General features: G+C 47.5%; 1 protein-coding gene across 13 annotated transcripts in view; it reads right to left on the bottom strand.

The window, feature by feature from the left end:
- CAMTA1 (calmodulin binding transcription activator 1) overlaps positions 1–12,556 on the bottom strand; it is a 226,464-nt gene that overhangs the window by 196,498 nt on the left and 17,410 nt on the right. For all 13 annotated transcript variants that reach the window (XM_090122995.1, XM_031613527.2, XM_090122998.1 and 10 more), the window contains one exon: positions 7,603–7,721. In XM_090122995.1, coding sequence (XP_089979121.1) covers positions 7,603–7,721 — 119 coding nt within the window. The remainder of the gene's footprint in view (positions 1–7,602; positions 7,722–12,556) is intronic.

Genomic DNA, 12,556 nt, shown 5'->3' with positions numbered 1-12,556 from the left:
CTGGAGGTGAGCAGTGCCCGCCGGGACAGCGCTGCTAAGGCACAGAGCAGTGCCGGCCCCGCCTGCTGCTGGGGGCATCGCGCGCTCCGCACAGCGCCTACAGCAAAGCTCCTGGAACTGGAAATATTGTAATTATTGACACATTCCTACACTGAGTCACTAACATCATAACATGGCAGTTTAACACTACAATAAAGAAGTAATTCAGACGTGGTTGCCGAGACAAAGGCCTCTCCTGCTAGAATTTCAATTACACAGAAGCTATAAAAAAAAATCTTTGGTACCCATTTTCCAGCAAGACACAGTCAATTATCTTCCTAAATTTATGCAGAGAGTGTAATATTTACATCAGATAGCTTTAAAGACAGACACCCACCAAGGGCACCGCAGCCCTTCCCAGCTCAGCTCCCCGGCGGCCGCCCTCCTCCCCCAGCTGCGGGCATTTGTCCTCAGCAATCCCATCTGTGCCAACACTGCCGTGTCTGAAGCAGACACAAACCCCTCTCCATCGGGTAAAGAAGCCACCGACGATGGAGAAATCAGCGTGCTCAGAGCTGAAGCAGAGCTCTCATTTGCCTGTGCGGTGCCCCCGAACACACGTTACAGCCCCTGCAGCTCCGCACGCCTCTTCGTGCCACCGTGGCGAAAGCGCTGGCTCTGCTGCCACATCCCCCCCAGCCATCCCCAAACTCTCCACTCAGCTTATTGCTACGTCAGACTAAAACGAACATCCGTTATTTCCAGCGTTCACCAGCTCCCCTTAAGAGTTCAAATAACCCACCAACGCCTGTTTTCTTTCCCAATTAACACTGGATTTTGCTCTTGTCACAGCGTAATCCCGCAGTATCTGAGCATGGAAGCAGACAAACGTCGCGGTGGTGATGAGCAGGACACAAAGGAGTCCCTGCCAGCTGGGGGGGACGCTGCCCCGTCCTGGCCCAGGCTCAGCCCCATGGCACACATTGGTACGGAGCGCTTCCCAACAGCCCGATATCACATCAGAAGTAAAAACGTGCATGATAAAACACTGACAAGGAGTGCTGCTAAAAGCACAATGAGGAAACAAACAAAACCCAGACATCGTTGGGAACCAACCAGCCGGGCTTCCCCTTGTGCTGCCCTCACACTGAGGTCCGTGCTTTACGGCAGCGTGAGCCGCACAGCCTGAAGACAGCCTCGTCTTGGAGGACAAATCAGGAACAAATCAACTCAGAAATAATTTAACAACAAAGACACGGGTTTTCAATGACTCAGCAGGCAGTTAAAGCCAGAAGGCGTTAGCACAAACCCTACCAACAGAAATTCCTCAAAGATAAATAAATTAAAGATAGCCGCCACACCGAGGCCACGGGCACAGCAGGCAGAGGGTGAGCCCTGGGAGTCCCTGAGCGGCTCTGACAGCCACCAGCATCGTCCAGGAAAGGCCGAAAAAAGCCTTCTGAGATCACAGGCATGAAGCATCTTCCTGGAGCTTTGTGCTAAATAGGCTTTTTTTCCCCATACTCACATTATCCTTCTCCAATAACCAACACCAGACACGCACTCCCTGCTCCTGCCCTCATCACACAGCCGTGTTTGCCCACCAGCAGTGCCAGCAGCTCAGCTCAAAGCTTTCCTTTTTTCAGTCTCCCCCCCACTGAAAGAGATTCTTCCCCCCTCCTCCAGAGCTCTGTGCTGCCCGCAGAGCCCCACGGTCACTCCTGGTGCCCCCAACAAGTTTCAGTTCCACTCAGTCCTTTCCAAGCGCCGTCCCTGGCTGACATCTGCGCTTTTACCGGCGCTGACTTTCCCCTGATGTCTGGTTCTCCTTTTTCTCCTAGATTTTTCTCTTTTAAGTGAAACAGTCACCCTTGGAAGTACCGAACGCGAGATGGAAAAGACAGGATTTCAATCACTTACAAAATGTAATATCCTCCGTTTCCATTCAGTTGACAAGTGAACCAATTCATTTGTGTTTATACACACAGTCCCGGCAAAGAGACATTTAAATTGACTTTGTAAATTGACTTTGTTGTAACATTTTCCTCGTACAGCGCAGTGCTGAGTGCAGTGCAGGGACAGCTCTGAGTGCTGGGCAGGCTGGGGAGCCACGCAGCAGCACCCCACAAACACCTCCAGACTCTGAAAGCAAGCACTTCATATTCCAGGAATGGTTTTATGTAATTCGCAGCTCTGACTTCTCGCTCCCCCTGCGCAGGATTCTGTGGTTTCTGACAGCACCTTTCAGAGCAATCCCTGCACCATTAGGGAGTAAGAACCAGAAGATACAAGTCAGGAGAAGCAGACGACGGAGAATCCGGAACTGACGGGCAAATTTAAACCCACCCATGACGACTAATCAGCTTTGCATTTGTATGAACTTCTAGGTGGGGGCTGAAACAAGTATTTGCTTTCTGAGCTTTCTGCGCGGGATTCATCCTTTATAGGTTAGTTCCCATCTTCAAAAGAATGATTTTTTTTTTCATTTTATCTGGCAACAACTACAATGAGCCCAAGCTTTTAAGAATGCCAGGCTGAGTGACAGACTCAAATCCTATAATAAGGAATCTCTTTAGTGGAGAAAATAAACAGCCACGCTTTGCCGGTCAGTTCCCATCTGGACAAAAGGTGCTTTTCTCAGCTGTACATTCTCCTTGTTGCCTTATTTCCCCCAACAAACAAAGCCTATGCCGTTGTTTGGTTGTGCTCCCATCTCTGCCTCCCAGCATCACATCTCCAGACCCAGCAGGCAGCACCGGGCCGTGCCTTGTGGCAGGGCACACCTCTGGGTAACCCAGCACGGCATCAGCAGGGCGCAGAGGGAGCCAAGCCAACACGAGTGGTGTGAGCTGAGCCCGCAGCAGGAGCGTACCCACACACCAGGCATCGCCGAGCCACTCCAAAGAGGCAGGGGAGCTGTTCGGAATGCAAAGAAAGCTTCCTGTAATTCCTGCAGCCTTCCTGGGCAAACAGCTGGATACTCAGAAACATCCTCCTTCCTCCCTGCAGCTTCTAGAAGCTTTATTGCCCTGATATTAAAAGGTTTGCACCTACCCTACCAATAGATATGTATTTTTGAAAGAAGCTTTAACGCGCAGACACGAGTGTCCCCATAGATCTAAAACAGAGTCATCTTAAATGGTTTCAGGCGCCTCTGCCAACATGGGAAACCCTTAAAATAGTCTTTAAAGGGAGAACCCTCATGCCTGGAAGGCAGCTTTCCCTTTTTTCTCTGCAGCAACAGACATCGCAGCGGTAGGACACGGCTGAGCTGGGGCTGCCGAGCTGCCCTCCACACGTGGCATCTTCTCCTGCAGGAGTGCAGAGTTATGCACTTTCCTTGCAATGCAAAAAACAGAAATAAATGATAGAATGGTATTGGCTTGAGCTAGAATAAGCTCAAACTAATTAAGATTTTGTTTTTCCTTTACTTAACTAATGCAAGGAAGTCAGGCACGCTTGGAATAAAAAGGAGGGCAATGCATTGCCCAAAACAACACATTCCCACCCATTTGCTTTGCTTTACAGGACTCAGTTTGGTAGCAGGACTCCAAGATGTTAATGGCACAGAACTGCAAAATCAGCCATTCCTGAAGACTTCGCATACACAGTTACAAAGTTGGCTCTACCACTTAACAAAAGGGAAGGGAAAGTAAGGCAGCTCCTCCTCAGAGGAAGCCAAAGGATCTTTCTCCACCAGCCCACAAGTGTTACAGCAGGTATTAATGGGCTTTTGTTGCAGTTGCCAGGAATGATAACCTTTCAGCTCTGCTCAATCACAGAGCCTGCACACAACATTCACTAATTATGTAAACATGACTGAGAAACTGCAAAAGCAAAGCCAATAGCACATTTTCTGCTTTGTACATTAGGCAAAGCACAGAATTTCATTAATTTCACAAAATAAACCCATAATGAAGTGCTTCTGTTAAACACATTTCCATCTCTTTCGCTGTTCAGCCTCAAACCACCACGACGCGTGCAGCGTGAGCATGCAAATGTAGCAAAGCACTACAGCAATCAGGCCACCCAGCAAAGCCTGAAAGCTACAGGTGTTCTATAGGAAAATGAGAGAAAATGAAGGCGTGTCAATTCTAAAACGCACCTCAAAGCATTAAAAAAGCACCCAAAGAAGCCGTGCCCCGCTGCACACGCAGCCAGCAGCTGGGCGTCCCTGAGGCTCACAGCCACCAGCCAGCCCTGCCAGCTGGGTCCCTTACGGCCCTCAGACAACTCCCAAAGCCTTCTACATCTCTGAGGGGATGGGAAATACCTCAATGTCAGCTGGAAAGGAAGAATGTCACCAACCTGCAAGCAAAGCAAAAATGCAAGACGCAACCAGAGACACAAATGGGTGTGAACTGAAATCCACGAATGCGGCGCTGCACCTCGGCTTCCCACAGCAACAACAGGCAGCCTCAGCGGGGGGAATCCGGAATGCTGCTCTTAAAGCCTGAAACACATGCGTGCAAACATGGGGCTGCAGCAAGCACTGCCATGCAGGAACATGGATGTCCCATAGCTACACTCAGGCACAGCTCTGCTCTTCTTTACACGTTAAAGAATCACTGCACTAAAGAATGATCAAATTGAGGTTTGCAACTGCGCTTGTTTGCACGTTATCATGCAATAACTAACTACGAAACTTATAGAAAACTCAATGAAGAAACTGATCTTAAGATACCCTACAGGAAAAATTGCCATTTCTTGCTTGACCCCTCAAGCCAAGCCTGCCCACACCTGCAGTTCCAGCACCATGCTGGGTATCGTGGCAGCTCCAGCTTGTCCCTTCAGAGAACATAAACACAGGACGCGGCCAGAAACAAAAGCGCTAAGTAATATTTTATATTTTGGGTGTTTAACTTTTTCGTCTTTCTTTGACTGTGTCATTAAGTGTTTACGAGGATGATTAATGGCTGTGGCTGCCAACCCCATTAATGAATGGCATCTCCGCTCAGAACTGCAATCCGCGCTTGGCAGGCGCGGCACAAAGGCAAGGTTACACCAGCAGCCCCAGCCCCGCACCTATCTGTGCACTGAGACAGCACAGCGCCGGGAAGCTCCCGGTGCCTCCATAATCTGATCATTCTACACGAAGAAGCAGGATGAATTTCCTGCAGACAACATTTCTCGCTGCCTAAAGCGATTACCAGCTAATGAGCCCGCGACCTCTGCCGTCTCCATTAGGGGACAAACGCAGACAAGAGCCAGCAGCAGGCAGCCCTGCAGCCCCGCAGCCCGCGTGGGGAAGCCCTGCTCCTCCACTGCTACCAGTGCTGTGCAGCAGCTCCCAGGGGCTCCCGGCGGGCCGTGAGCAGAACCCAAGTGCTGCGCTCACAAGCGCTTGGATCTGCAGAATTTTCTGGCAATTAATGCGTGAGGAATCGCATGAAGATCCCTCTCTATTCTCCTGAGCAAAATAAGCAGCAGCTCACAACTTTCACAGGCATCTCAAAAAATCTCAATCTATAATTAAATGGCTTGGCTAGACTGATGATTGTGCATCACGGGGAAAAAAATTAAATTGGAAGGAACACTTCCTTCTCTGCAAAATATAAAAACACCATGAACTTGATTTAAGAAGAGATGACATTTCGATATGGAAACATATTTCCATCAAACATTTTAGTTAAAACTGCATAATCGGACTCAAAGCAAACATCTCCATAACGTGTTCTAAGCGTTAAGTGGTTGTAAATGCTCCATTTCTCTTGCTGCTCACCGCATTATTTGGCTAAGCGTGAAGTCAACCACAGCGTTCCCACTTCTCAGAGGATATTGTTCCTCCGCCCTAATTACCCAACCCAGAGCAACACACGACCATTATCCTCAATCTACAGATGAAAGTGCTCAGAAAAAGTTATTTGCCTGCGTTCCCATGGTGATGCCCTGGTAGAGGAAAGAACAAACCCCAGCTGCTCCCTGACCTCTGTGCCGAGCGTTTGCAGCATCTCATTTGCAGACGTAACAAAGCCATCAGCAGAGCCCAGGCCGGCAGGTTAACGTGCAACACGTGCCCTCTGAGCAGCACGGTGAGGAACACGGCCCATACGCAGCCTGTGCTTACAGTGCCTTGAAACATTTCCACAGAATGCAGCACAACAAGCAGCTGAGCTGGGAAGGAGCCCCGGCAGCCCCACGGCCTCCAGAGCTCACGGAGCGTTCAGACAATGCTCCAGGCACAGTCTGTCCTCACGCAGTCCTGCACACAGCCAGGAGTTGGACTTGATGGTCCCCAGAGGTCCCTTCCTACATGGGACATTCTATGACTCCATGACCCTTGCTGTCTGGGAGAGACGTCGCAAGGGGCACCGGTGGTGCTGAAATTAACACAAGGAATCTCTAAGTACCATTTCTACAAAACATGCTTTCTCCCTCAATGTTTCAAAACTTGTGCCCTCCCCAGCACTCTGAGAACCCCTGTGCAGTCAGATGAGAAATACGTTCCCTCAGGAATCAACCATGAAACGTAGTCCAGCATTATTTGGTTATAGTCCACGAAAATTCAACTTTTATAACATTAAGCATATTTAAACTCCCAGGTGGGGGCAACAAAATCTCTAAGCTACGTTACCTTTCCCATATACCTAACACAAACTGTCCAAGACCTTCAGCAGGCATATGATTCCGCTGCTTTGCTCTGCCCTAACAAGGCCAAAACCTCTGACCACGATGAAAGCTCTGTTTTTAGTAATGCAAAAGGAAAACACCATCAACGTGCAGCACGTGCTGGCAGAGCCACCAGCAGCACTGACCCAAGCACAGAGCCAGCTCCCAGATTTTAGAAGTGAGAGATATAAAAGAGTGACAAACCTGATGCTCAAAAGCACTTTTTTTTCTTCATGTGCTGTTGATTATTTACGATTACCAGCAAACAATCCATCTAGAACTAAGGCATGAGACAAGCCTACACCAACAATATGCTGACAAGCAGCATCAACACTTTACCTCCTCCTCCTGTGCAGAATGCTGAATTCTCCTGTGACCCATCTGACCCTTCCACCCTCCAACCCAGGGGAATAAAGGCAAGGGATCACAGACATATTTGGCCTGCTGCTTACCCTTAACCTTGAACCACCAGGCACCTGGATCTTAAGCAGTGACTTCATTTCAATGAACAAACGTGTTGGCTAACAGGAGATACGCAAACTAACATATTCAAAGTAACTGGATTCCAGTATAAAATGTCTGATTTCTCAAACTGCAGGCAACTTATTCCTCAGAATCCTGCTTTGCAAGAAAGAATATGCATTGTCCTGGGTTTTGGGTTTTTTTGTTTTTCTCTTTTAAAAAGTCTGCACACATTCCTAATAGCAGGGCAGCATTGTTTAACACAGCACCTAAGCATCAAATTTTAAACAATTCTGAAACACGTCCCTAAGATGATACAAAAGTTGACTCAGACAAGTGACATACACACGAGTAATGTCCTACCGTACCACTAATCAGCTTCCATGTTTGCCTTCAAGTCTGGTTTAAAGCTTGTTTTCAACATTTAATATGATTTGATTATTTAAACAATATGTTTCAGAGCAACTGAACTCAGATTCTGTAACTTATGTTGTCAAAAAACAACCCGTAAGGATAAAGAGGGGACTGTTTAAGAACAGCGGAGTTAATTACCTCATTAGTGTTCCAGCGGTGCCTCTCCTTGGGTAAACTTGAACATTTTGGTAGACATTCGAGCAGCTTCTTCGGTAAAAAGATTTTTACATGACTGCCATTGCTGTTCCCATGATCATCTGGAAAGAAGAGAACACACGTGATATGTATGCAAGAGATCCTGTGGTTTCTGTTAGGAGACCCTAATTACAACCTGCCTTGGAAATCCCCCTCTGCAGTCCTCAAAGAGCAGCAACGTGCTGCTGTAAGAGACAGCTTTCTGTCGGAATTTCACCTTTATCTCAGAAATAAAAATACCATTTAATCCTGTATGGCTGCAAAGTTGAGAGCAGCTTTATGGACTTGTGCACAAGCACGTGTGTGCCTACCTGTGCCTAACTCAGCTCACTGCTTCCCTGAGAGAATTCTTTACAAGCAGTAGTAACGAACCATTACAGAAGCTGTGAGCACGGCGGTACGACCTGCCAGGAAAGGCATAAACGAAGTCCACACTAGATGGGATTTGCAAGTAAATAACCACAGAGCTCCCCTACCTGCTATAATTTTGTCGAGCTGCAGCAGAAATGCAACTCAAGGTCTATTAGTTTCTTTAAAACTCTAAGATGCACTGCACTCGCTTAAAAACAGGTTACTTTTCTTTCCATGACAGCTCAGAAAGCAAACAGAGTTCCTCAAAACAAGAGGTAGAGGGATGGAAACCTTCCTGCCTCACGATACCCAGGCATCTCAATAGCATAAATACCGAAGAATACAAAATGATCTTTTCTTGCTGCTGAAGATGCAGACTGAAGGTGCACCAATGTCCCTTAAAAGCAAAGGCACCCAAAAAACCAAAGCCCTGACGTAAGGCTGGCAGAGGTGAGCACCGACACCGGGATGTCTCTGCCATGCCTCCCACAGCACCTGGAAATGGGAGCCCAGCAGCGAGGTGTGTGCACAGCCACAGCAGGGCAGTGCAGCCGTGCTACAACACAAGGGTCAGCAGCTCCTTTAAGCCTCCCCTCCTTCCCTTCCTCTGCTACTCTCACCCTTCCGGCTCACCGCTGCCCAGAATCCCTTGGGATGGATCTTCTGATTTGCATTTCACCCTACAAAATTAACGTACAGTAATCTCTCATTTGGAAATATACAGGAAAAAGACAATCAACTTCTTCCTTTTACACATCTCATCATTTTATGTCACTGAACAGATGCCAGCATCATGATAAAACTCCTTTCTAATGATGTACAGCACAGCAACTTGCCGTGACCTGTAGCCAACAAAAAGGAATCCAGGCAGCAATCATTTCAGAACGCAGAGCAAGAGCACAACCCGGAGCTGAACACACCCGGTATTTTTAGAGCTTGATTATACTCTTAGATGTGTCAAGTTCAACAATATACATGCTGTTAAATCAACTACTCGTGCAAGCACAGCAGATGAGTTTACAAGATAAGCAGTGATGTGTATGATAAACGTGAGCTGTTCTCTAATTTACGAGCACCGTGTGCCAGGAGCGACGGGGAGTGCAGTGCATGGCCAGATGGGGCTGAATGCAGTGCCCAAGGATGGGGCCCTCCCATTAATGTCCCACAGCACAGCACACCTCCCCATGGGTCCCAGCTCAGCCAGCATTCCTGATTTTGTATCCTTTTCATTTCTCATTCAAAATAGCACTTTGCACTCCATTCAATTCATTAAGAAGGCAAAGTATTTTACATCACACATTATTGCTTTTATCAGCCAAACCACATCCCCAGTTACATCTCATCAGCTTATTTTCCATAGGCACATTTTAATTGACATTAATTGTATTATTTCCCCTTACCTCCGTATCAGTCAAGTCCTATATCATTCATTCCATTATTTTGCAAGGCTGGCAGACCTACAATTATTCAGCTCGCTTTATTAACTTTCTTCCACTGTCATCAGTTATCAGTATTAATAATCCAGAAATTGCCTATGGAGAGATCCCTTAAAATGTTTTGGTATAAGTTTTCAGAACTTGCTGACTTTAAGCCTTCTACTCCTACTGTCAGTAACTCGTTCCTTCGCATTACAGCAGTGGAAGTTCATCCTCTAACGCGACTGCCTTGCACGTACCCCCTTCTTTGCATTTCATAATGACATTTCTTCGCTCCAAAACATTCCCAACACTACATCTGCCACCTCCCCTACCTCTGAGTCTGTCTCATAAAGAATCTTTAAGCTGCATGGTCAGAAAGACACACAATAATCACACTATGTCAAAGAATGCTAAATCTGATCATCCCTAAAACAGGTCTGACCTTGAAAAATGGTCACCTAGCTACAAGGACCAAGCAAGAGAGAGGATCACCCCAAGTGATGCATGCATATTTGCTTTAAAAGCTCCCTTTCTATCCAGTGGAATTAATCAGGATAACCCCAAACTGAAAATGGTTGTTCTGTGTCTTCCTACTGTAATTTTACGATCTGGACTTTGAATATAGAAATGTGCTGCTGATACAGCACGTGAGATGTAACACAACCACTGCCGGACGTTTTCTGCCACTAACCCTGTTTTGTCAAGTCCACATCTCCAAATGGAGGACTGCAGACAAAATGGCAAGGCTTGGCACAGAAGACAAAGGCTGCTCCCCCAGCTGTGCCCACCAGTGTTGGCAGACCTCACCCTCACCAGGTCTCCACCCCAATATTCAGCTCCCTTCCTCGCAGAGGGTTTTCATCAGAGGTCACAGAGGCAATCCGTGTCACTGCCACAGACCAGTCAGCAAGAGTTAAAGTCCTGCAGGCATCACTTAGCTGCTCAGGTGCCTCACAACCACCCACAATCCTTCCCACTAAAACACAGTAGGGAAGTCGAACAAAGAAGAAAAGTCACTGTCGTTGGGTTCAAAACAAACCCACACTTTCAAGTTGGTGAACCCCCCCATGGCCCAAATACTTCTGATGAAGCTGAAGAATATGAATCACCACGAGTCAGCACTCGTGTCTGACCTGCACAGCAACTGGGCCACTCCAGGGGGAATATTCCACATTTGCTTAGGACTATATTTTCCTCCGTAGTTACAAAAAAAAAAAAAAAAAAAAAACAAAGCAGCTGTAATTTCACAACGCTTATTTGACTTCATGATGGAAATCAGGCCAGATTTGTACCTTGAACTTTCATCCTACTATGATTTTTGCTATGGATGTGACTTACGACATTGTGATCTGCTAAACCATCCAGTGTTGATAAAAAGTGCTTCTGCAAGCAAAGCTGCACTTGCACATGGAGGATTTGCCAGTAAAGCTCTATTGATGCGGTATTTATTTATTTTTTAGTGTAAAGTTGGCCACAGCTCAAGAACGCTTCCCAGGGCACGCACAGCCGGCTCGGAAAATTACAATAAGGGAGGCATGTAGGCTGCTTCATTTCAGTGTAATGGATCTCGTTATAATTCCACACGAAACTCCAAACCTTAAGTTCCATTAGCAGCGTTCGAGATTACTCATTAGCGAGCCAAAAACTCATGTGAAATTAAGAAAGTAAAACTATTATAAAGTTCATAGAAAGTTCCATATTAATTATAGCACATAAACCCTTCGTAACTTTATGGGTTTGTTCATGCTCCCTGCGCTTTATCCTCCCAGGGGATGCAACATGGGCCATAAAACTTTAACGCACGCAACAGCAAATCACAGCGAGTCTCTGTTCCACCCCCACTCCCCAAACAACCCCCTCTTCTTCTCCTAACCGGACTTTAAATTTCCTGTGACCCAGAAGGTGAATTTAGATCTCTGGGCCATTTAACTACCACAGTTTATCAACATAACACATCATTGGAGAATAGAGAAAGGGCTGAATGGGCGTGGATCAAATGCTGATTTGCAGATAGTTCGCACTGGATGAAAATATAAAGAACAAGCCCATAAAATCACAAACAGAAGTTTTATAAAGTCGCTTTTATGAAGTAATAACTTAGGTTGGCCATTGGGTAACCCACCCAACAGCAGAGGTGTCTCAGCACTGCCAACAGGTGGTTCTCCACAAACAGAGCTGCAAGGCTATTATTAGCTACCTAAATGAATGGGAGCTCGGGATAAGCAAAGCTGCCCTTCGGCACAGCGCTGTCAGGAAGCAGAAGCGGGGCTGCAGGTGGGACCACCCAGAGCCCACATGGCAGCACTGAGCACACAGACACCTGAGCTGCACGGACCCCAGCTGAGCAGCGACTGCTCGCAGCCAAGGATGTGCCTCACTGCCCCACTGCCCCACTGCCCCACTGCTGCGTCTCTCATCCAGTTGGCATTTCCTCTTCTCAAAAACCAAACCAAACCAAGTCCTCCTCTTCCAACAACTTCCGAGCCTTCCTCTTCCAATAGACTGCATGTGAAGAAATAAGACGAAACTAAAAGTGGGCTGTATTCAGTCAGAAGAGATTGATGCAATTATTTTCCATTCAGCACGTATGGACGCTGATGTTTGCTGGGTCCGCCTATCCTCCGGAAGTTGTGCTATATTGTTTCTACAAAGACCCACCTGTGACGTCCCCAGGTGGCAGTGAACAGAGCTCTGCTGGGTCTCCACACCAGACACAATGTATTCAGTTATTTTTCACAACGGACAGATTGAGCTCTCAGATTTGGAAACATACTTGGCAGGAAAAAAACCCAAAGCCAAACACCCTCAACGCTACAATGCGACAAGAGCAGAAGGACAGCGGCTCTCCAGAGCTCTCCATCCCGGCTGTAACAGCAGCACCACAGTGCCTGCCATCAGCCCCCGCTCAGCACAGCCCCGCCGCTGGGGGAGGACAGCTGCCCTGCAGGGCTGAGCCGCACCACCAGCACTGCTGTCAGCCTGCAGGATTCAGAACAGGGCAGACGCAGCCCAAGGGCACGGGATGCTGCAGAAGCCCCAAAGCGAGGGGGAAAGGCCAACAAAACTCGGCGAGGTGAGGAAGAGGAAAGCCAGCAAACACTACGATGCACGAAGCTGCTGGAAGTGTT

This window comes from Phasianus colchicus, chromosome 22 (genome assembly GCF_987193195.1).
Source record: "Phasianus colchicus chromosome 22, bPhaCol1.hap1.1, whole genome shotgun sequence".
In the NCBI taxonomy this organism is placed as follows: Eukaryota; Metazoa; Chordata; class Aves; order Galliformes; family Phasianidae; genus Phasianus; species Phasianus colchicus.
This window is presented reverse-complemented; position numbering and strand designations above follow the sequence as displayed.